The 25,028-nt window shown below is 39.3% G+C and overlaps 1 protein-coding gene and 1 non-coding gene across 2 annotated transcripts in view; one reads left to right on the top strand and one right to left on the bottom strand.

Annotated features, from left to right (window-relative positions):
- Jak1 (Janus kinase 1) overlaps nucleotides 1–25,028 on the top strand; it is a 117,025-nt gene that overhangs the window by 58,153 nt on the left and 33,844 nt on the right. The window contains exons 4-10 of the mRNA XM_048351480.1: nucleotides 635–758; nucleotides 6,888–7,041; nucleotides 10,508–10,671; nucleotides 13,433–13,775; nucleotides 16,106–16,291; nucleotides 20,009–20,166; nucleotides 23,429–23,552. Coding sequence (XP_048207437.1) covers nucleotides 635–758; nucleotides 6,888–7,041; nucleotides 10,508–10,671; nucleotides 13,433–13,775; nucleotides 16,106–16,291; nucleotides 20,009–20,166; nucleotides 23,429–23,552 — 1,253 coding nt within the window. The remainder of the gene's footprint in view (nucleotides 1–634; nucleotides 759–6,887; nucleotides 7,042–10,507; nucleotides 10,672–13,432; nucleotides 13,776–16,105; nucleotides 16,292–20,008; nucleotides 20,167–23,428; nucleotides 23,553–25,028) is intronic.
- LOC125355811 lies at nucleotides 8,139–8,269 on the bottom strand. The gene has a single exon (XR_007211743.1). It is a non-coding gene; the product is annotated as a small nucleolar RNA SNORA51 (small nucleolar RNA).

Genomic DNA, 25,028 nt, shown 5'->3' with positions numbered 1-25,028 from the left:
AAAGCTCTACTGGCCAGCTTTGTTAAGCATATACCTCCTTGCTAAGTAGAGTACTTAAGAAGTATATTTATTATTAATGGCAATACATTTTAATTACTGCCAGAATCACTTCTTTTTAGTATTCTAAAATGCAGTTTGTGTGTACTACTGCCAGGAATTTCTTTGCATATTTAATTTATATCATAGTGTACTAGAATTGTTTAAACATATTTTAAAGGAAGCAAATTGAAGATTTCCTCCAAGACTGTTTCTGACTGTGATTAGCATAGTATACATTAGATGGAACTGAGGCCTCTCAGACTGAAAAAGATAAAAATCTGTTAATCAAGTTTCTGTAAGACTTTTTCATAGACAACTAAAATGAGAAATAACAACTTTTGTTTTTACATTAGGAAGTATGTACATATTAGTTTGCCAGGAAGTATGTACATACTTTCCAGTTGGTGTAGTTCTTTATTTTATGAATGGGTTAAAACTACCTGACTGAACATGGTTAAAAGTTTCATTTACCCTAAGAGGATAAAGTGACCTAGATTCTTTTTAGATAAGAGAATTTCTTACCTTTGCATGTGTCATACTTTGGAAACAGATGGTCAAATGAATTTCTGTAATTTTCTTATGCTCTCTTCCCTAGGTATCTCTCCTTTATGCCACAACCTCTTTGCCTTATATGATGAGAACACCAAACTCTGGTATGCTCCAAACCACATCATCACTGTCAATGACAAGATGTCACTTCGGCTCCACTACCGCATGAGGTACAGGAGTACAGAGTTGGTGCTTGTGTAGTTTCCCCATGCAGCTAAGGATGGCAGTTAGTCTGGGTTGCTGAGTCACCTAGCAAGAAGTATTATAGTAATTTTGGTATTTGTAAATACAGTAAATTTGTAAAAATACAGTAAATAACAGTAAATTTGGTATTTGTAACTTCAGTGTTTGCTTGTGATAAGAAAGTATTTCCTTAGTATTTGGTGTACAAAGCAAGACAGTTTGGTCACCCTCTGCACATCTCAGGAGAGAAATTTTTATAATGTAAAGACCATTGTGAATAGTGTCCAGCAGAGTATCCCAGGTGGCGAATCATGATTATAAGTTTAATGTATTGGGTTGTAACCAGAATTTAGAAAGACAAGAAAGAATAGATAATATCAGTGTATCTGCATATGGTTGGAACATTGAATTTTGAAACTTTTTGCAATATATTTTATTATATACACATATACATATAGGTATTTACTGGGTCATTATATAAAATGTATTTCTTACTAAAAGATATATCTCCACAATAAACTGCACTAAAATCATAACTTAGAAATTCGAGGTTGGTCTTGCTCTCAGAGAATAGCTGTTTTAATCTACTCTGGAGGACTTTTGGCAATGAGCTGTAACTTTTCTTCTGATGATGTCTTTTCTCCTATGTTGTGGAATTTGCTAAATGTTGTAGTATCTTGTGGTCACATAGATAGCTAGCACTTTTACCACTTCATTCTCTTGACTTTGAAGGCATATTTGGTTCAGCAAGTAGAATTGAAAGCATCTTAGATACTAGTTAAGTACAAGTCAATTTCTGTTTAGCAGTGTAACTTATTAAAGGAAGGATTCTCTATGAAAAGAACATCTGTGCCTGTGTTTGTGAGTGTACACACATGTGTGTATGTGCCAGCACAAGGTCTTGAACTAAGGGCCCTGGCTCTGTGCCACAGCCTTTTGCTCATAGTTGGTGCTCTACTACTTGAACCATGGCTCCACTTCCAGCTTTTTGGTAGTTAATTGGTAATAAGAGTGTCATGGATTTGTTTGCTCAAACTGGCTTTGAACCATAACCCTCCAGTCTCAGCCTCTGAGTAGCTAGGATTACAGACCTTAATTTGTATAGATGTTATTAAGTCAATAAATGATCTAAGATGCTAACAGGATGCCAAGGGCATGATAGAAAAGCTCTCTCAATTCAGAAGCTCTCTGCTGTTAGCTGCTAATGCCTTTGTGACTTTGATAGAGTTGTAACCATTCTAGAACAATAGGAGTGTTTTTCTGAAAGCTGAACTAGAGCTCAATTTCATAATCCTTCTAAAGCTCACTTTTCTTCTTCCTCTTATACTTACTGAATATATAACCTTAAGGGGAGAGGTGTGTGCCATGTAAGAATTCTCCCCTCAGATTGGGGAACCATTTATCCCACCCAACTGAGCCTTCTGACTGTATTTTGATTTACTTTTCTAAGTATAATTTTGTTCTTTATGGCCAAAGGCTGGCTGTGTGATTAGCATTTTTACATATACTTAACAGCTGTTAGTTTAGGCAGGGAACATGCCATTGAGTTCTAATTCTTTCCTGGAGCTTTCTAAATTTAGCTGAGTCTGGACTCAGTAGTGTGTAGTATTTGGCATTTAGAAAAGACTTGAACATATTCATGCCTCCCATTTCTCATGAAACAACTGATACCAGAGAGGAGAGTTACCCAGTTATATATGTAGTGAACTGTGTTAACCCTACAGTCTTCTCTGAAGCATTGGTCTTTGTTAGGTGTAGGAGTACCTTGGTATTAAAAGCTGGTTTTGTCTGCTTGCTGTTTCTGTTAGCTGCCAGGAAGTACACAACAGCTTTGTTTTTGTCACCTTGACTTTGTACTAACATTATACTTAACAGGATATTGCTTTTTTGTTGTTGTTTGTTTTTTAACCACAAACGCTTTGAACTTGGGAGAAAAAAGTACCACCCTAAGCTAAATAAAGCATTTGCATTACAACAGAGAAGAAAATATTCCAAAACTCAGTCTGTCCACTGAACAAGATGTGATATGAAAATAAGTGTTGGTGATTGTTTCAGTTGAATTCTAACTATTTTGAGATGACATATTCTTTTACTTAGTGTGGTTTTCTGTTTTTAGATAAATTTTGATAGTTTTTACAACATATGTTAATATGTTAGTGTAACATTTATATTCTTTATTCCTTTTTAAGAAGAAAATCAACCTTCCTTCCTTCCCTTCCTTCCTTCCTTCCTTCCTTCCTTCCTTCCTTCCTTCCTTCCTTTCTCTCTTTCTTTCTTTCTTTCTTTTCTTTCTTTCTTTCTCTCTCTCTCTCTTTCTCTCTTTCTTTCTGTACTGGGGTTTGAACTCTGGCTTTCTCAGTTGAACTATACTTCCAATCCTTTCTTGCCTTTTCATCTAAGTGAAATTCCTGATCCTATGAGTAAAATTTATAGAAACTTAAAGCAAAATCATGGAGTACAGTGTCTATTTATCCACTTAAATGTGCAATCATCTGTAATAAATTTTCTCAAAACTTACTAGGAGATTTCTGGGGGATTTGTCTATATCTCTCTGGACTTTTCTCGTCATTAGGAAAAGAAGGATGGGCAATGTCCATACTACATTCATCACTGTTTGTTCTCATTGGCATGTTATATTAATAGGAATCTTGTGTACCAAGTGTGATAAACATCTTGGTAATTTATTTCATTATAAATGGGCATGTTTGACAATTTATAATTGTATACATTTATGGAGAGTTAAATGACTATTATTTATCAGTCTGGAATGATTAGGTCAATCTAAGTATATTCATCACCATAAATATTTTTGTGGTGAGAACATTTGAAACTGCTAGCAGTTTTGAAATGTATACTATACTATTATTAACTATATTTACGTATTGCTCAATAGATCTTAGTACTCCTATTTCTCTCCTGTCTCGTATTTTGAACTCTTGACCATCTCAGTGATTAATTATGAAACAAGAATCTAGGTTTGCCTAGTTTTGTCTTGTTAGCAGTTAAGGAGGTTGTTGATATTGGTAGCCACCTTTTCCTCCCTCCCTCCCTCTTTTCTTTCCTCCTTCCCTCACTATACTAGAGCTTGAACTCAGAGTGGCTTATAGCTGTGGTCCTATCACTTGAGCGATGCATTTTGCTGGTTAATTAGAGATGGAATCCTATATACTCAGCCTACTGAGTGGGTAGGATTTCAGGTGTAAGCCATCAGTCCCTGGCACTTTTTTTTTAAGTGGGGATTTTTGCCAGACTAGCCTTGAACTCATAATTTTCTGCCTTAGCCACCTAGGTAGCTAGTGATACAGGTACATACCACGGTATCTGGCTAACGAATTTTTAAATGTCGTTTTTGACATCTTATGAAATAAAAAGCTGTCAACCTTTGACTGTAGGCAATTCAAAGGACAGGGCATTTGTTGGGTTGGTTCAGCAAACACTTAACTTCAGTGCCTTTCTCAAACTACCTCCCCTGTCACAGAGAGTTGTTTCTGCTCTTGTAGGAAACCTTCCATCTTCTATATAGTTCCTATGTTCCTGGTCACTACCTTCCTCCACCACCAAACAGAGTTTATCTGGCCTATATGCTCTTTTGTTGGAGTCTTGCTTTGTACCTTGGTAGTTGGGGTATTGATTTACTCCTTCCTGCTTGTGGAGAGGCAGGAACTACACTGAGTCTCTTAGCCTGTACTCTGTCCAGTTCTTGAAGAGTACTTCAAGGCTCAAGGACAGCATATCACCAGCTTCTGCATCAGCTGATCCCTAGGACTTTCTTGTTACAAAAGTCTGATCCCTTATCATACATGTGCAGGGGTGAGGGCATAGCATTTGGGCTCTGCAGTGATGTGGGTTTTTTTGTGTGTGACAAGGAGACACCAAATTCTACAGTCAAACTCCCAGTCCTTCTCATAAATTAGAGTAGATGGACTGTATAAAATCATCAGTAGTTACAAAGTGCTGGTGGCTCACACTTATAATCCTAGCTACTCAGGAGGCTGAGACTGAGGATCAGACTTCAAAGCCAACTTGGGCAGAAAAGTCCCCATGAGATTTCTTATCTCCAATTAACCACTCAAAAACTAGAAATGGAGTTGTTGGTCAAAGTGGATGAGCACTAGTCTTGAGCAGAAGAGCTCAAGAACAGCACCCAGGTCTGGAATTCAAGCCTCATAACGGGGTGGGGGGGGCGGGGAAGAAGTTACAAACTACTGATGTCTTTAACTTTTTACCAGTCCTTTTTTTGTCCATGTTAATTGCTATTCTTGAGCTTTCTCATTGTTTTTTATTTGTTTAATCTGTCAAGCATGTATTAAGAAGCACCAGTTATGTACCAGCCATTAGGGATTCAGTGGTGAGTGAGACAGTTATGGACTCTGTTACCATGGAGTTCACACAATTGCCCAGAAAGAGACCAGAAGTATCTGCATATCTTTTGGCCTGTTTCATTTCCTCTGCTTTCTTACAGAGGCCTCCTGCCTCACATCATCATGGCTCTTTTTTTTTTCTTTTTGTCTGCTGAGGATCCTTAGGCTTTGTATGTTGGCACTTATGTTTTATTTATTGTGGTCCTAGGGACATTATCCATTAAGCATAATGCCAGAGGTCTCACAATGTTACCAGAGGGCCATGGAATGCTCTATTTAAAGTCACAGATACATTAATACAATACAAGTTGGTTGAATTATAGTCACTTTCCAGTCAGCACAGTTGTAAAATATAACTTTCAATGTTTTCTTAAGGATGAAGGGAAAAGGACGTGGGGCTCATGAAAGCTGTGGTGTAGTTGTACTTATGACACATGCTCCCTCCCCCCTGTGTGCACTTTATACTGTTGCTGGATGGGACTCACAAAGGACAGAGGCTATGCCTAAGAGCTGTCTCAGGGCCCAACACAGGCAGGACCCACTATATCTTGGGTCAGCAAGTATAGCTCATAGCTCAATGACACAGTGTCGTTCCTTCCTTCCTTCCTTCCTTCCTTCCTTCCTTCCTTCCTTCCTTCCTTCCTTCCTCCCCTCCCCTCCCCTCCCCTCCCCTCCCCTCCCTCCCTCTCTCTTTCCTCTCACTCCCCTCCCTCCTTTTTTTCCCTTTCTTCCCTTCTTCTGCCTCCACTTCTCCTCTTTTCTTCCTCTCTGTTATCAATTGATTGATTGATCGTACAATATCTGAAATAAGTGCTCTATCATTTGATCTACCAGCACAACCATCAGTTCTTTTTGAAGAGAAGTTTTATTCATCACTTCAGAGTAATGCGGTTGTCTTTCTATTAGCTTATGGACAGATCAGGGGAGAGAGATATAGACAGAACTAAGTCTATATCTCAGAAACAGCCTTGGGCCAATGTAGCTCACTTTCATGCTTTCTATAACTCATGTTTCCTGTATAGGTGGTAGAGGAAAGCAGTAGTTAAGAGTAACAGACTTGTTATTGTAGATCACCTTGCCTCTTGAAACCTTCATTTTCTTATCAGTGCGGTGGAAACAGTAAAATAATACCTTTTAGAGAGGCTGTGAAGAGTAGGTGGCATGTTTCTAGAGTGCTTTTAACTTATCCATGACACCATGGTTGATGCTTGTAGCAGAGTTCATGTAGTTCTGTTTCTAATCCTTGTATATCCTAGGATATACCACCAATTTAATAATAGCAGTCTGGGAATTGGGAAACAAGCAGTAATGTCCTGTGAAAGTAGGTTTAAAAAATGGTGAGATGTGAATGAAAGCATCTTGGGACCAAGGCAGGATAGCTAAGCAGTGTGGCTGTAGCTGCTGGACCAGCATATAGTTGGAGGCAGCAAGTATTTTCCTGTTTAAGACATCACTTTGACAATAAATAATTATTCAGAAAAAAAAGATGACATAGTGGATGTCACAGGAGTCGTCCTGTGATCATCAGGAAAATAGCTATCTCCCTGTGTAGTAGAGGAAGTGCTGACAGGGCACTTGTAAAAATGCTTGTAAGAGTGAGAGGGACAGGAATGACGAGGGGATGTAAAGTGTAAGCCTTGTCTCTTCGCTTACCTCAGGGCAGTTCTGCTTCCAGTACCAACTACTCTCAGTAGACACAAGGGTCTTCTTCTGGTACCAGGGACTGAAAATTGACATTATTTTACTGCCTTTCAGGTTCTACTTCACCAACTGGCATGGGACCAATGACAATGAACAGTCTGTATGGCGACATTCTCCAAAGAAGCAGAAAAATGGCTATGAGAAAAAAAAGGTTCCAGATGCAACCCCTCTCCTTGATGCCAGCTCATTAGAGTATCTGTTTGCTCAGGTAGGAAGTTTGGCCTCAGGATGACCTGGAGTTTGTGGGGAGACTAAGGCATCTGTAGGGTTCAGATTCCTGGTATAGCTGAGGTTTGGGTGCTGGTATGCTTTATGGCCTGTTTTGTGGAAGTTCTTGCCATCTTTAGACTTGCCCCAGGTGAAAGAGGAGGCAGCAACTCTGGCTTCTAAGATGCTAGATGTTTTGCTTGTTGATTTTGCGGGACTTTCTTCTCTATCACTTTCTTCCTTTCAACCCTCTGCCATTTTGTTTGTTATCTGTGATGTCCTATGCACAGACTTGAGGAGATTTGATCTTATTCGTGCTATAAACGAATGATGATTCTTGTTACATGTAGGAAGTAGGTTGGGCCTGGTCAGAATTAATTCCAAATCTATTAGTTGAGAGTCTAAAACAGTGATGGAGGAGGGGAGGAAATTGCTTTTTTCATTTAGCGTAGTAGCAATGGGGTTGGATAAGAACAAGCAGATCTGCCATTTATTTTGAAGTTGATATGACTTTCTGATGGGCTGAGTATAGAAGGTGAGAAGGCTGGAAGATGCAAAGCTAATTTTTAGGTTTTTGTTTGGAGCAGTGTTTGGTGGACAGTGGAGTTATTCCCTACTAAAAAGAAGAGCCTAAGGAAGATTTAGTTCTCCTTTGGAGAAGATTATGAGACATATAAGAGGAGATTATAGAAAGGAAACTGGAATCTGGAAGAAAGTCTATCATTAATTCAACTGATCATATATTACTTGACATTTTTTTCTCAAGTTTTCCCTTTGATGCTATCATTGTGAGAAGCTGTTATGAACAAACTAAGGTCATATATATGGGTTTCTGTCCATGTCTGTTATTTCCTTAGGACATGACTTTTTATATCCAAGTTACAGCTCACTATATCACTTTATAGCTTTAGTTTCTGTTTGTACTTTATCCATGTTTCCTATATAATTTAGAACAATTTAGAAACTATTATAAGAAACAAGACAATGCACAACCATGGGCAGATGCTGTTTAGACAAAAACAATCAGAGTGATCTTTTCTGCATCATCCTCTCAGTTTCAGATATCTCTATTTGAGATTTATTCTTTTTCCACCCACCCCATGTTTCTCCATTCACAATACAGACCAAGCACAGGGCCTGGGCTGAGGTGTATATAGAATAGGTTTACTCCACCTCCTCTTTCTATATATCAGTATAAGAACACAGCCTGTGGTAAGCACCAGGGGGCCTCTGAGATTTATTTTTTCATCATTCTTGGGAGCAGAGATATAAAGAAAGACGATAACATATTGTAAGGATGATGTATTGCATTAAGACTCTGGCCTTTTGCAGTTGTATAGGAAATGTTCACAGAAAAATCATAGTTAACCCTCCCCGCCAAAAATTCTAGCTTCAGACTCAGTTCTGCTCTTCACACATTTGTAGGAAAATTGTTGTTGGTTCTCAGAGATTTGTAGAATTTGCTAATAAACTTTGCTTACCTAAGATGAACAAGAAGTCCAATCGTGGACAGAAAGGCAACTGCAGCTTGAAAATCCCCCCTATAAGCCAACACAGTGGCCAAATACTGGTAGCTCATACGTGTAGTGTGAGCTACTCAAGAGGCTGAGATCTAAGGATTTCAATTCTAAGCCAGCCCCCACAAAAATCTGTGAGACTCCAATTAATGACCTAAAAGCTGGAAGTAGAGCTATGGCTCAAGTGGCAAAGTATGGCCTTGAGCACAAAGACTCAAGGACAGGGCCCAAGCCACTGATTTCAAGTTCCAGGACTGGCACACACACACACACACACACACACACACACACACACACACACACACACAGCCTTCATAATTAGGTTTTCTGAGACTAAATGAGTGTCTTCAGTAGGAATACCTCCTCACATCTTTCCCTGAGCTAGTCTGGAAAAAGAATGAAGAGTTTACAGTGCTGAATGCTGAATGCTTTTAAGTCACCATTGAAGATTGTGGCACTGTGGAGTCAGGTCTAGGTTTAATCTTAACCTACCACTCACTAAACTCATGGTACTCTGTTCTATTTGATGCTTTTGGTACCACTCTGACATTCGATCATCTTGTTTGTTTATTATACTGGGGTTTGAACTTGGCCTCATGCTTACTATGCAGGTGCTTTGCCACTTGAGACCTGCTTCTTGGCCCTTTTTAGTTATTTGTTAGATAAGATCTCTCATTTTCACCTAGGCTGGCCTTGGTCAACAATCCTCCTACCTACGCCTTCCATGTAGCTAGAATAACAAGTATGTACCACAAGTATGTATGTACCAAGTATGTAACAAATATGTACCTTACATAATAAGTGGCCCATAATTGGTTCTTCTGAATGAATGAGTGGGATTGCTATAGATTCCTCATCTGTTAGGAAGAGCTAATGTTAACACTTGCCTGACATGGCTATTGTAAAGATTGAGTGAATAATAAACAGGAACCAAGCACAAAATCTAGAAATGAGATTAGGGGTTAATAAGAGAGCCAACATGGGCATTATCATCATTGCTTTGAACAAGACTGTTGTGGGAACTGTCTGCTATTTGTATTTTGTGTTTAAAGTTTCTCTGCCTCCTAATACATAAGGGTGTATACCCTAATGCTAAGATTCAATACTGGAAATTTGAACAGCAAATGTGAAGCAAACAAACATACATGTGACAGATAACACTACAGGATATGAATTCCTTCCCCTTTCTTTTAAGCTTACATTAGAAAGGGAGGCGGTAGCCCTGTCAACTTTATATACCCAGTTTTTAGATTAGCTGTCGAGTATGTTTGTGGAATTAAAGAGTGATCAGAGCCACTCAGCCTAGTGTCTGTCACTCCTGTGCTCTGGATGTCCTTCAGCCCAGTGTCACTTTCCCATGTTCTAGTGCAGTTTAGCCTAGTATTACTGATATGGCAAGCTCCACAAAGGGGCTTTATATGTTTGTACTCTTCACCAGTATATTTCAGAGTGCTCAAGAAATACTGCCTAATTTAATGAATGAAAGTTAAAGAGAACATTCATGTCCAGCTTTGTTGAAAAACTTTTGATGCTGGGGAAACTGTAAATATGATTTGTATCATTGCTGTACTGCTTTTCTGGGTATCACCTCCCAGTGTGGAAGCTGTCCTGTCAAGTTATAAAAAAGGCAAGTGGAGCCAGGCACCAGTGGCTCACACCTGTAATCCTGCTACTCAGGAGGCTGAGAATCTGAGGATCAAGGTTTGAAGCCAGCCTGATTAGGAAAGTATGTGAGAGTCTTATCTCCAATTAAACACTTAAAAAAAAAAAAAGGCTGGGGAGTGGAGCTGTTGCTCAAGTGGCAGAGTGCCTAGCCTTGAACAAAAACACTCAGGGATAGCACCTAGGCCCTGAGCTCAAGTCCAAAGATGAGCAAAAAGTAATAATTATAAATAAATAAAGATAAGTGGGCTTTGATACTAAGTGATTGTGGTTCATTTTGCTTCAAAGGGACAGTATGATTTGATCAAATGCCTGGCTCCCATTCGGGATCCTAAGACTGAGCAGGATGGACATGATATTGAGAACGAGTGCCTTGGAATGGCCGTCCTGGCCATCTCACACTATGCCATGATAAAGAATATGCAGTTGCCAGAACTTCCCAAGGATATCAGGTAATCCTTTCTTCTGGGAAAAAAAATGGATGGTGGAGACGATGTTGCTTTTATATGTTCTCATACATCTCATATGACTGTACCCAACATTTGCCTAATAACTTCTCTGCAAAACCCAAATCTTACTTAGAATACTTGAAAAAGATAGCTTATAACTGTCCTGATTTTTCAAAAAAAAGTTCTATTGTTGTTATTAAGGTGGTGTACAGAGGGGTTACAGTTACATAAGTCCAGGTAAAGAGTACATTTCTTTTTGTCTATTTTTCTTTTTTTTGTTGTTGTTGTGTGTGTATGGGGGGGGGGGGTTGGTTGCAGGGCTTGAACTTAGTAATTAGGAGCTGTCCCTGAGCTCTTTTGCTCAAGGTTTGTACTTTACCACTTTGAGTCACAGCTCTACTTCCAAGAGTCCAGTTCTTTTTGGACAATGTCACCCCTTCCCTCATTCTGTAATCTGATTGTAAATGGTGGCTGGTAAGTGAAAAGTTTTGAATAAGAATTTCAATCAGATTAGTCCTTTACCCATGGTGGACATTGCCATCTATGCCTGCAGTTTTCTCCATGGTGTCCTGTCTCACTGTCCTCAGTATTGCAGTTTAAGTAGCTGTTGCCATTCCAGCCTGAGCTACCAGAGAGCTCTCATGTTATACTAGGGAACAGTTAATTCTTAAATGTGGGGTGATCACACTTTATTATATAAGGAAATGGTACTTACAAAATATTAAAGGTCAATATTCAGCATATTTTAAATTTTGTATACAGCTTGTTTTCTTTTTACTCCCCAGTGGAGTATTATTGTTATAAATAAAGAGAGTCTCTATATTAGGAGATTTATTTATGTCTCTGTTAATTATAATATATCGGTGGCAAACATCTCAGAAGGTTACTTGTTTTTTGTTTTTTGTTTTTTTAACTTGGTGGTACTGGGGTTTAAACTCAGGGCTTTGTGCTTACTAGGCAGTCTTTCTACTCTTGGAGCCATATCCTTAGTCTGACTTCTTGTTTCTCTTTGCTCTTGGCCATAGTCCATGTCATACTCAGTAAAGCAAAAACTGATTAAATACATGCTAAGTTGTTGCTTTCTCTTTTTTTCTATGACCTTCAACCTTCATTCTGGGTGCATATATATATTCATTCATTTATTTACCTTTGGTGTCAGTTCTTGGGCCTGAACTCAGGCATGAGCACTGTGCCTTGGATTTTTCACTCAAGCTAACTCTTATAACTCTACTTCTGGTTTGCTGGTTAATTGTCGTTAAGTATCTCACAGATTTCCCTGTCCAAGCTGGCTTCTGACCTGTATCTTCAGATCTCAGCCTCCTGAATAGCTATGGTTACAGGTGTGAACCACTGGTACCTTGCCATCTTTGTTTTCATTAAACTGAAACAAAAAGAGACAGCTCTTCTCTCTTGTATTAATTTAAACAAAAATTATACTGCAAGTTGAGGATAAATGCCAAACTTCACAATACTTCTCTTCTGTGAAGCCATTAAGGCTGCAGGACTTCTTTGGGCCAGGTGTACCCCACACCTGGGGATAACAAGCAAATCAGCTTCCTCATTTGTTTATTCCATAGTAGACTTGTTCTTTCTTTTAATTAATTTATTGTCAAAGTAATGTACAGATGGGTTACAATTTCATATGTAAAGCAGTGAGTACATTTCTTATCAAACTTGTTACGTCCTCCTTCATTTTTCTCCCACCTTCCCCCTTCCCAGTACGCTCCCACCCTCCCCTGAGTTGTACAGCTGGTTTAAGCTGTACAGCTTATTGTCTTGTAAGTATTGCTGTTGCATTGATTTGCCTTTTATCCTTTGTCTCCCCATTTTCTCTCTCTTTCCTAGTTTGTTCCTTCTTTTATAGATGTTTGTGATCATCTTAGAACTGACTCTTGTTTTGAAAATGTTACCAATTTTTTTTGGACTGATTATTATACATCTTCTTATTAGTACCTGGCTAAGTAATTACTCTTTCTCTTAACTACATGATCCTCTTAATATGTCTGGAACATATTCACATGGCAAACAATAAATCTTTTATATTTTATTAGCCTTTGTGTACTTGTCTTATTTTCTAATTTAAAAAATCCTGTGGGTGGGTGCTGGTGGCTCATGCCTATATAATCCTAGCTAATCAGGAGACTAAGATCTTAGGATTGGGGCTCAAAGCCAGACTGGGCAGAAAAGTCCATGAGACTCTAACTCCAATTAACCACCAGAAAAACTAGAAGTAGCACTGTGGCTCAAAGTGGTAGAGCACTAGCCTTGAGCAAAAAAAGCTCAGGGACAGCTCCCAGGACCTACCTGAGTTCAAGCCTCATAAATGACAAAAGCATAAAAATTAAAATAGAAAATAAAAAGTCTTGTGATCTTTATAGAAAAATAAGCATACAGGCAAAGTCGCCATACATGTAGAATCTTTCTAGGAGAGATCTACCCTGGATGCCTTTTAAATCATTTTCTACCTGGTGCTCAGTCGTAACAGTGTACATGAGTGTTAACATGCTCACAGCAATTAAACTAGCAAGTAAAAAAGGTGGATACGTTTTTTGTGATTCCGAAAATTTGATGATAAGTGCCATGTACCTTTCCATTCTTTCTCAATTCATGCCCAACTCCTTATATTTATCACCTATGGTGACGCAGGAATAGGTTCTCCTTTCTCATTTGGCCACGTATGGGGGAAAGATTCACAGACAGGTTTGTTTCTGAACCTTTTCTACTAACCTGATGAGAAATAAAGAGATGTCTTTATTTCTTTTAGCTACAAGCGATATATTCCAGAAACACTGAATAAATCTATCAGACAAAGAAATCTTCTCACCAGAATGAGGATAAATAACGTTTTCAAGGATTTCCTCAAGGAATTTAACAATAAGACTATTTGCGACAGCAGTGTGTCCACACATGATCTGAAAGTGAAATACCTGGCTACCTTGGAAACATTGACAAAACATTATGGGGCTGAAATATTTGAGACTTCGATGTTACTGATATCATCAGAAAATGAGAAGAATTGGTTTCATTCAAATGACAGTGGAAATGTTCTTTACTATGAAGTGATGGTGACCGGAAATCTTGGAATCCAGTGGCGACAGAAACCAAATGTAAGTGGTTGTGGATGACTAATCAGAAGAACTGTGTCACACAGTTTGTGCTGTTTACCCTGCCTGAACCACTTGTTTACATGTCCATCCTTATAGTTTGAGTTTATTTAAGCTAGGGACTGTATATGAGTCATCTCTTAATCATCCATGTAGCATGGTTGAGGCAAGAATTAAATTTAGCCTACTAGCTTCATGAAAAAGGATTATCATTGCAGAATGAAGCTTCTTTATTAATGTGCTTGTTGAATAAGTCGGTTGAGGCATAGGGGTTTTAAGATCCTGGTTTTAAATCTAAGGAAACGACTCATATTGTAACTCTACTAGTTTTGGTTATGAGGCCTTGGGAGAGTTATTTTACCCATATTAGTTGCATATTATTCATCCATCAAGTAATATACAGTTATTCCTTAGTGTTTGAGTAGAGGGGGTTAGTTCGAGAACTCTCTGTAGATACCAAAATTTATGGGTACTCTTTGATGTAAAATTGTATAGAATTTATATAATGTGCACATATTGTCTTGTATAGTTTAGTGATTTCTAGGTTATTTTTAATACCTGATAGATGTAAGTGCTACATTATATATGTTAAGGATAATGACAGAAAAAATACCCTAAATCTACATGTTCAGCACAGACACAGCCATTAATAGGTCTAACTTACATTTTCATTCTTTGGTTGATTGAATCAGTATATGCAGAGTCCATGGATGTGGAACCTGTGAATATGTTTGGTTAACTATTTTTACTGTATCTAGTTCATAGAGTTATCGAGAGAATGAAATGGCATTTAACACAGAATGGGGCATATAATAAGGGTTGAATAAATTTAATATAACTGCTATTGTAATTAGTACTGTAAGTAATAATATAAAATTAAATGAGAGTCATTTCTTCCTATTGTTTTATTCTCATGCGGAGATAAAAATGGCTAGTACTTACCAAGGGATTTCTGTATCATAGATACTGTGTTAATAAGTATGTTCCTAATCTCAGGAAACCTTGTAAAGGTTTAAGTTTTCTGTTTTGTGGTAGGAGAAAAGGAGATTTAGAAATGACTTCAGTAGCTAAGTAACTGACAGAGGCAGGAATTTAGCCTAGAATTCTATGTTGTTCAGAGTTCATGCTATGTAACATATTTCGTCTTGGGAAGATACATGTTTTTCCCCCCCTAATTTACCTTATTGTTGTTTTAGAGGTGATATACAGCAGGGTTACATTTAAACATGTCAGGTAATAAGTACATTTCCTTTTGCATAGTGTCATCTATTTTTCATTCCCTCCCACTTCCTCTCTCCCATCTCCACCCACAAGTTGCATAGTTCACTTTCATCAATGTCCAATGAGCTCCACTGCTGCACTTTCTCACCCTTTTCCTCAGATTCTTTGCCTTCCTCCCACCCTCCTACAGATGTGCACATGAGTACATCATATATAAGGTAAAGAATACAGAATCATCAGAAAAAGAAAAAACAAATTAAGGAAAAAGTCCTTTGTTTCCATATCTTTGGAGTTCATTTCAGTATGTATATTATTTTATATACATAATATATAAATATATAATATATAAAATAATACACATACTGAAGAGGCACTTGGGTATTGCATCATGATTCTCTCCTAAGACTTACCCTCTTTTGGTCCCACTGTATGTGAATATCTAGAATCCTGTGTAATTTGTCATATCCCAGTTGCATTTTAGATCAAACTTCTGCATATCAGGTAGAACATGTATTGTTTGTCTCTGATCTTGGCTTATCTCACTTAGTATGATATGTTCTATTTCCATCCATTTCCCTACAAATGACATTATTTTATTCTTTCTAATGGCTGTGTAAAATTCCATTGAGATATGTGTTCTTTAGTGTGCAGATGATTCAAGAATAAGATTCATTCGTATTTTCTTTGGAAATCTCCACCTGATTACTGTCACAGTGTCAGGACCATTGATCATACAAGGAGAGAGCTCACATTAGTACCCAGTTGTATTTGGGAAGAACCTGCTCTCTGCTTGTGCTGATGAACAGGGTCCATCTGGAAACAAGGAGGCACGATTGTCAACATTTAGGAATTTAGATCCCTTCTGACACATACATTTTATATAAATGTCAGTGTGCTCAGTAAGGTCTCTTCCAGATGTGAAATCCCAAGATTTCCTGATAAGACTCAATCCTTTGGTTCTAAGCTCATGGTTCCTCAATTGCTATGTGAATTCTGGCAGGTGACTTTCTCCTCATTGGCCTGCATGAAGTTGCCAAATGTATTTTTGATCTTTTACCAGCAGAAAACTAGTAAGCCAAGTTAAACCTGTTTCTTTTGGGTGTCTTTATCAGGCTGTTCCTGTTGAAAAGGAAAAAAATAAGCTGAAGCGGAAGAAACTGGAAAATAAACTTAAAAAGGATGAGGAGAAAAACAAAATCCGGGAAGAGTGGAACAATTTTTCATACTTCCCTGAAATCACTCACATTGTAATAAAGGAGTCTGTAGTCAGCATTAACAAGCAGGACAACAAAAAAATGGTAAGCTTGCTCAGAGCCATTTGGTCTGGATGTGGAAAGGAGAGGGAGACATTGGTGAGGGCATGCGATTCTAGAGTTCCTATCCCAAGAGAGAATTCAGTGATGACCCATTCAAACCAAAAAGTCTGACTTCAAAGTATCATGAGTGTCCACTTTCCAGTGCCTTTCTTTGGTCTTGCAGATGTGAATTTACCTTTTTGTTTGCTGCCTATCAAATGATACTTCAGCATAAATATGTAATTCACAGGAGTTAGTAGATATGAAGGAAAAGAAAACCAGTGAATGTATTTTTCCCCAGAGTCACCTCAGTTTCTCTATTATGTTGCGTGAATCATCTGGGACTAGAAAGTGGGAAGTCCACTTGCCACTTCAGCAGATCATATGTCAGGCCTTATCAAGGTGTAAGGCACACCCAGGAACTCTTAGGCAGAGGAAGGGGTATTCATCTTACTTCCTCTTTACTGGTAGCACTTGAGAACATAATCTAAACAAGCAAGCCAGTTTGATAGAGGAAGTAGAAACTGCTAAAATAAAAAGTTGTGTCAAGGAAAGTCATGGATGACAACACCGCAGAGGACAGTCTGGTGAAAAAAGTACATTCATAATACAAAAGGAGGCAACACCAAGAAATTGCCATGTGTTGCCTAAATTTAGCATAGTCTGTGTCAAAAAAGAATAGTGCTGAGGAAGAGTCTTGTGCATATGGCTAAGGATAGATGGATGATCACTTTCATAACCAGAGTAACTTGTTTTTCTAGTAGTCTTTTGAAAACAATTTGATAGAAAGACATTGATCAAGACACATGGTACTCAAAAACTGACTGAATTGAAACTTCTTTGTACAACTACTTAAAGATAATTTGTTTTTAAAGGCTTGAAAAATATTTGTATGTCCCTCCATTCAAGAATCTAGGGTCAATACATATGTAACTGTAACCCCTCTGTACATCACTTTGACAATTAAAAAAAAAAAGAATCTAGGGTCAAAAAAAAGAAAAAATAAAAGGGAAGGGGAGAAAAGGGGAGAAGTAATCATGGTGTTGGAGACGACTCAGTTGGTAGAAGTCTGGCCAGTGAGCAATACCATCAGGTATTGAGTTCAAGTCTTGGACCTACAAAGGGTCTTGATCTAGAAGCAATGTTGAGATGCAGGCAGTGGCTAATGAATAAGAATCATTTTAGTAAAATTCAGTGTCAAAATACTGAAAGCAACCTAGGTATGCAGTTCACCCAAGTAGGAACATTATATAATCACATTGCCTTTAGAAGCAAAAAGAAGTACATAAAACTTTACCTGTAAACTGGTAAATTTCTCCATGATCTGAGGCCACCCCTGAGCAAAAATGTGAGAGCCTATCTGAAAAATAACTGAAGCAGAAAGCTAGAGGCATGGCTCAATTGCTAGAGCACCTGCCTAGCACATGTGAGGCCTTGAGTTTAAACCCCCCCCCCCCCAAAAAAAAATCAGGTATTAGTTGTCATTCATGATGAGATTATTGGTGGTTTTAATTTTATTATTCCATTGTTCTTTAAAAAAACAGACGTTAATTTTATCAGAAAAATGTAGCAAAAGCAAGTGAGGAGAGGAATGGCACAGCACAGATAGATATTGTGGAAATTTGGAAAAGGTAGGGCGAGAGAAAATAAATATCAAAATGTACATACCATATTGTAGATGCCAGGCTCTGTGTTACTAGTCCTTACTTAAGGTCCTGAGCTAAGATTAGTCACTAAAAAGGACCTTAGCTGTAGCAATACCAGCTGTTTTAAGTGAGGAACCTGAGACCATAACAGAGAGATGTAGAACCGTGTACAGGGTCCCAGAGTGAGAAAGCATCAGGAATTGCTGTTTGGCACAGACCCTGCTTTTTGCCTTTGTTGCTTGGGTGTCTAAGGTATTATCATCCCTCAGGGACTTTGAGGCAGTGAGAAAGAGGTTAGACAGAGATATGACTCCTGAATGTAGACAATCCCTTAAGGAAGCAACAGATAGGATACACATTTTGTTAGCCTGTCTTACCCCCCTTCACAGTTGACACAGTCAGATCTGGCACTTGGTTGGGATCCCTGTCCTCTAAATCAGAGCTTACCCTGCCACTTAGGCCCACAGCTTGGTCAGCACTTGTTATTCTATGTTCTCAATAAGTACCCACATTTTCATTTTCATTTTCATTCTGAATGGGTAGATAGTTGTCCTTACTTTACAGAGGAGGAAACTGAATCACAAAGAGGTTAGTAAGTAACCCACCCAGAACACATAATTGCTTGATTGAGCCATTTGAAATTGCCATTTTGACCTAAAAAAAAAGCAGTACATAATGCTTAAACCCAGTAGCAGGTAGAGATACTGTGATCTGAACTCAGATAGGAGGATCCAGAACCAGTGGCTTCACCACCATTCCATGCTTCCTCTTGACTATCTCACTCCCCCGTGCTTACCTTTGATGAGGCAGCACTTTGGCTGATGGTCTTTCAGGGAAGCATGACTACAGACCACCAAATCCATCTTGCTGTATCACTTCTCTCTGCATCTCTTTGACATCTCCAATTCTACTTAGGCTTTTGCTCTTAGGAAACTCAAGTGCTCTTATGGCTAGGTAAGGAACTGCCTTAGCCAACCCTGTCCCTCATTTTAGAGCCTCGTAAATCTACTTTCCAGAGATATTTTCAGATGGATTTTAGGTTACACCTAAAAGGAAGTCCTTCTTCTGAGGTACCATCTCTGTAGTGCCTTTCCCTCACAACCTCCTTGGCTCAGTCTTAGGGTACTACCCTCCCTTTAATACTGCAGCTGATATCAAGACCTCTTTACCTCCTTCCTTTCTCCTCAGCTATCATTATGTCTCTTCTCCCTTTTCCAGAAGAAAGCACCTTATTCTCAAGTGTTCTTCTGCCCCTCTCTGAAGGCTCAGGTGCTTTTAATATTTTTGTAAACCAGAGCTCCAAATCATGATTTACATGTATTTTCTCACCAAGCAATGTTCTTGGATGAGCAAACATTTCTACTCAGATTGGCAATATTTGATCTAGGACCCCTGGTTTTTCCTCCAAGTGTTTTGCTGAATACCTTCCTTTGTGGAAATTCTTCCACTTTGCTTTGCTCTGTCTTTTTTTTTTTCCTCTCCAAGAATGATTTGCCTCCTCCAAACAAACTCTCCAAGCTCCTTGCACACTGAGCACTGTGTGGAGGACCATTCTTGTATTAGAACCTAGGAATGTCACCTTCTGTATTAGCTATGCCATGAGATGAGGCATGCCTGTGTTCCTTTACTGCAGAACAGGCATAATGCCAATTCAATGGGTCATTGCTTTGTGCCAACAATGGGATGTATACCTTCTCCTCTTAACATCTCTACTTTTGTGCCTCTGCCACTTTGATTCAGGCTGCTGTTTTTCCCGTTTGGACTCACGAGCCAGCTTCTCTGTAGGTCTCTCTGCTTGTCACAGCCTCCCTTTGGTCCCATCCCTTCCTACTCAAATGCACTGTCCATTGTCTTGATAGTCTCATTAAGATAATAAATGGGTTAAGTTTGGAACAATATAAGTTCTATGTAAATGTAGGAGTACAGTTACCTTCAACAAAATGGTTTCCCTGTGAGGTCACTTATGTTCTGTCTTTTACTTTAAGTATCTTTTCACTATGTGCTTTACAAATTAGGTTGACCATGTAGGGTGCTAGACACATTGTAACTATTGGAATGTCTTCTCTCTTAACAGGAACTGAAACTTTCTTCCCATGAGGAGGCCTTGTCCTTTGTATCCCTGGTAGATGGCTATTTCCGGCTCACAGCAGATGCCCACCATTACCTCTGCACTGATGTGGCTCCACCATTGATCGTCCACAACATTCAGAATGGCTGTCACGGTCCAATCTGGTTGGTTCTAGAATGCTTTTGGTGACTTCGGTGTGACGATAGTCCAGATTTTAGCAGTAGAGAGTTTGGTCTTCACCAATCCAGATGAGGCTAGTTATTTAGGTTGGAGCAGTTGACCCTGTTCACTTATGGTACATATGGACTAGCTTTTTTTCTGTTGCTGCTGTGTGCGCTTCAGTTAGTCCTGCCTGTCATCTCCTGCCATAATCTCTCAACTCCTCCTTTACTCAGTCTCTACTCAGTTCAATACCTTCATGTCTCCATCACACTGATCAACCAGTACTACCTTTCCTCATTCCCTGCCCTGTCACATGCTGTGGTCAATTCAAGGTATAATACAGATCTCAGGACCAGACAGGTAGTAAATAGAATCCTGGGTTAGCTTGATCTAGTGCTGCTGGAGGAATTGTGAGGACTGGGAGTGTTTCAGCCTTTAAGCCAGAAAGGGCCCTGTCACATGCCTTAGAACACTTGTGTCTTACAATTGGTAACTTGTACTTAAACACCTCTGCAAATGGTTCCCACAGTCCTACATAAGGCAACCATAGATTTTAACCCCCCTAGTGACAAATGTAGAAATCTTTAAAAAAAAAAAATTGTACTTGGCCTCTCGTAACTTCTCCTTACTCATTTGTGTTCTGCTTTTGAGACAGTGAGGGTTCAGTGTACTTCCTGTTAAATGAAACTACCCTCCGGACAAAGGAAGACTGTGGTTTGTTGTGTTTTGTTTTGTTTTTGAGTACCAGGGATTGAACCCCTGTGCTAGGCAGGAGCTCCACCACTGAGCTATATCCCTAGCTACAACTGATTCTTTAGATCTGGGATACTATTTCTGCAGCTGTTTTCCATGTGACATGCTTTCCATTTTCCTCTCTTGGCTACCTAGTGAAAGACAGGTTAGTATTGCTTTGGGCTGTGTCTTATAGTCTTAAGGACTTAGGGGGAGACTGTCATGAAGAGTTGCAGAATAAGGAGTTGACCGCCATAAATGTGTCTTCCTCCAGTGTCCCACTCATTATTATGTTTCAGGGCCTCAGCATTTTCTGTTCCCTAGGCTGGGAATGCCCTTCCACTGAGATCTACATAGCCCCTTACTTCTATCACGTGACAGCTAGCACTCCATCTGCTGTGTAAAATAACATCTCTCTCTCCTTTCCATCCTTCCCTCCTTGGCTTCTGTATTCTGTTTTGTTTTCCTTCAGCAGCATTTATTACCTCCTGTGTTTAGTTATATGTCCATTTGTTTCTGGCCTGACTACCTTCCCTTCCCAGACTATGAGCCTCCTTAAGGCAATGCTCCCTGCCTTCCTTAGCACAGCCTGGCACATTATAGGCATTCAGTGACGATTTATTTGTTGAAGGATAAGTGTTTTATGTTTTCTGGGAGGTTGAAACTGTCTGCCTAGGAGGCTTCTCAAAGTAATCCACATTCACATTGGATTAAGTTGTGAAGAATCAATTATAGTTTGCCAGATCTTAAAGAGGGAGCAGAGTACTCCAGGTAAAGGATCAGCTGTGTAAAGGTATGGAGGTGTCAGAGACCAGGGCAAGGAAAAGTACTTAAAAGTCTGCATTTGTAAAGCATGTTGGTCATGTCAGTCCTCTTTTACCCACATTTCATGAGTAGCACTCACTCAATGCTAGTGTAATTCTATCTGGATTTATTTAAATGAGTGTTCATTGCCTTCTGAGTGGTAGGACTCATTGGTCCTGGGAATACAAGTGTAAAACAGACATGTTCCCTGCTAGCATCTTTATCTCATTGATTTATTTATCCAGTATGTTATTTAATGAGTGCTTACTGTGAGCCAGGCCTGTTCTTTTTTTTTTTTTAAGGGACAAAGGATTTATTTTGATTCATTACTTCAAAGGACTCTGCTCTCAGTTCCTGAGACCCATGCACTGGACACAACATGACCACAGTGGGAAAATGGAGCAGAGAATTACCACACCTCCTAGCAGCCAGGAAGGAGGCTGAGGGAGACATTGAAAATGACAGAGAGAAGGGAGGAAGGATAGGGGAGGGAGAGCGAGGAGGAGGGGAGGGAGGAGGAGGAGGGAGAACAGAAGAGATTCCTGGTAGAGCTTTCAATGACATACCCAAAATGACCTGTTTCCTCCACCCAGAAGTCTACAAGTGTTCCACAACAGCCCAGTCCACTGGGGACAAAGTTTTAAAAGCAGGAGTCTACTGGGAATATTACATTATCAAAACACAAAAAACATCAATATATTCTATTTAGCAAATTAAAAACACAGTAGATATGCAGGCATTTGTGAAAAGTTTTTGAAAGTGCTCGGTATCTTGACATTTGGTCATTTATTTCTAATTTTAAAAATATACATGCATCTTACAGCAAACAATAATACTATTTAATATACTTTCTAAGCACCTTCTGTTACTTGTCAAGATATGCTCTTCAGTAACCTGAATATAGGTAATTTGAGAAGGTATATTGAAAAGCACACTTTTTCTACATTATTGAAAATATGACACCAGTGACTACTCACATAAAATCGGTAAACTCTTTCATTAAGGAGCTTCTCATTTTGTTCCTTTTCTTCTGTTGATTCCTTGGGCTTGAGCTCAGGGTCTGTGTGTTGGGCCTGAGCTTCTTTGCTCAAGGCTAGCACTCTACCCCTTGAGCCATCCTTTGCACAGCTGACTTTGGGGCAGTCAGTAAGAGTCTCAGAGACTTCCTGACTGGGCTAGCTTCAAAATAATCTTCTGTTCTCAGCCTCCTGACAGGCTGGGATTCCATATCTGAGACACTCGGGCCAGGCAATTTTGATGTGAATGATATATGTTTCCATATATTTTATGGCAGGCCTGTACTGGTTACTTAAGAATATAGCAATAAGAAATGTCGACCCAGATGTCCACCATAACATTCCACTTAGGCTGAGTTAGGGGTATTTGGAGGGGGCTAAGTATGGGACCTTTACCACTGCATCATTGGTAGCTCCCTATCACCAGGGACACTGTTTAGTGAGTCCTGGAGATGTGTTTGGGAACTTGGAGCAAATAAGACTCAAAAACCCAGTGCGTGGGTAGCAAGGTGAATCCTTTATACTAGAGATTCATTCTGTCTCTGTGCTCATGGATATCTCCCTGTGTCGTGCCACAGGCTATAGGACTCCAAATGGGTTACATAATGGGGCTGTAAGAATTGTGACATCTCAGGTAAATGGATATTCCAGGGGGGTTAAAAAGTGCTATGTAATGTGAGCTCTTTCTCCTTTTTCCTACTTCCCTTTCCAGCACGGAATATGCCATCAATAAGCTACGGCAAGAAGGGAGCGAAGAGGGGATGTATGTGCTAAGGTGGAGCTGCACTGACTTTGATAACATCCTCATGACTGTCACCTGCTTTGAAAAGTCTGAGGTTAGTGAGAAACTGGTGTGAGCTGAGCCATATGATCACAGGGTATTGGGCAACCAGAATCTGTGGCAGAGAAGACTACTTGGCCACGTTGAGGTAGAAAAGCCTGGGTTGTTGAGAAAATCCCTGGCTCACAAAAGACCAGTCTTAAGCAACTAAACCTGTACTCTTTCTTCATTGCCTTCCTTCTCTATCTGCTGTCTCCCTCAGCAGGCAGGCATTCAGTGTTTTTGTAAGACAGACCATGACTAGAAAATTGATTTTTACCAGACACTTGTGAACTTCAGTGTAATTACCTAGACTGGTGTATTTTAGACCTAATATCAGGATCATCACAAACACAGAGTTGTGTCCTTCTGTCACATATAGTTCAGACAAGTATTCAAATGACATCTTCAGACATCATAACAAGTAAATGGCTGACCTGTGGTTTGAAAATTACAGATATTGGTTAGACATTTAGATGTGCCTGGAAGCTGACAGTGGTATAGAGAAACCCCAGAGGCTGAGATTTTAGCCAGACTTATTAATTAACTTTTGTTAGACAGTTTTTCAAAATAAAAAGTAGAAATTTTAGAAGACAGAATTTTATAGTATTCATTGATAAATCCACTAGTAATAGTGGGGCTCAACATGAACGAGGAGAACTGAAGTGAAAGCAATGCTCAAGATGGAAGTCAACTGATAGTATAAGGTAGATATCAGACACAGGAGGGTGTCTTGGACTGGACTCTGTCAAGAGTGGGAAGAGGAGATTACAAAAGGATCCCAGTGCTGCCTGGTGCCCTGGGCAAAGTCCCAGTGGCTACCACTTGTCCAGGGGTATTTCTGGACAGCTAGGCCTCAAGGCTGATATGACTTAAGTGGCTCAGAACTTTTCAGGCTGTTGTCTTCACAAGGGATGCCTATTCTTATTATTCTTCCATCTTCGGAGACGTTTTAGTGTTTTTAGGATAGATGGATATGTAAGACCACCCAGCCTTTCTGAAGTGGAATCCACCTGTGCTGTACCAACAAGGTCAGTGGTTGAGAAAGGACCTGCCTTCCTTAGTTACCTGGAGAAAAAGAGCATCACACCAGTATGACTAATTATTCTGCTTATTTAGTCCACTAGGCTCAGTGCTAATTTTACATACATGTTTTTTGGTAAGCCATACAGTGCCATATTAGGTAGGCAATGTTATCTCACTGTGTGAAGTAGGTAAGGCATTGAGGCTTGAAATATCTGTCCTACTTTATACAGTGTAAGTAGGTCTTACTAGCTTTCGTTGTTAACCACTAAAATAATTTCCTTTGCACAGAAAGAACAATGAAAGAAACATCTGCTTATGTTTCCTTTCTGTTGCATCATAGAACTTGAACCTAGACGATAGTCAAGCACCCACTCTAGTGGTTCTCCACTAATAGTTTTATAGACTAGAAGGACTCAGATTGAAGGAGTCTCTGGGTGAATTTTGCAATCACATTCTTAATTTATAC

The sequence above is a fragment of the Perognathus longimembris genome, chromosome 7, assembly GCF_023159225.1.
Source record: "Perognathus longimembris pacificus isolate PPM17 chromosome 7, ASM2315922v1, whole genome shotgun sequence".
NCBI classification, from domain to species: domain Eukaryota; kingdom Metazoa; phylum Chordata; class Mammalia; order Rodentia; family Heteromyidae; genus Perognathus; species Perognathus longimembris.
The sequence above is the reverse complement of the archived record's forward strand: the minus strand, read 5'-3'. Positions and strand labels throughout refer to the sequence as shown.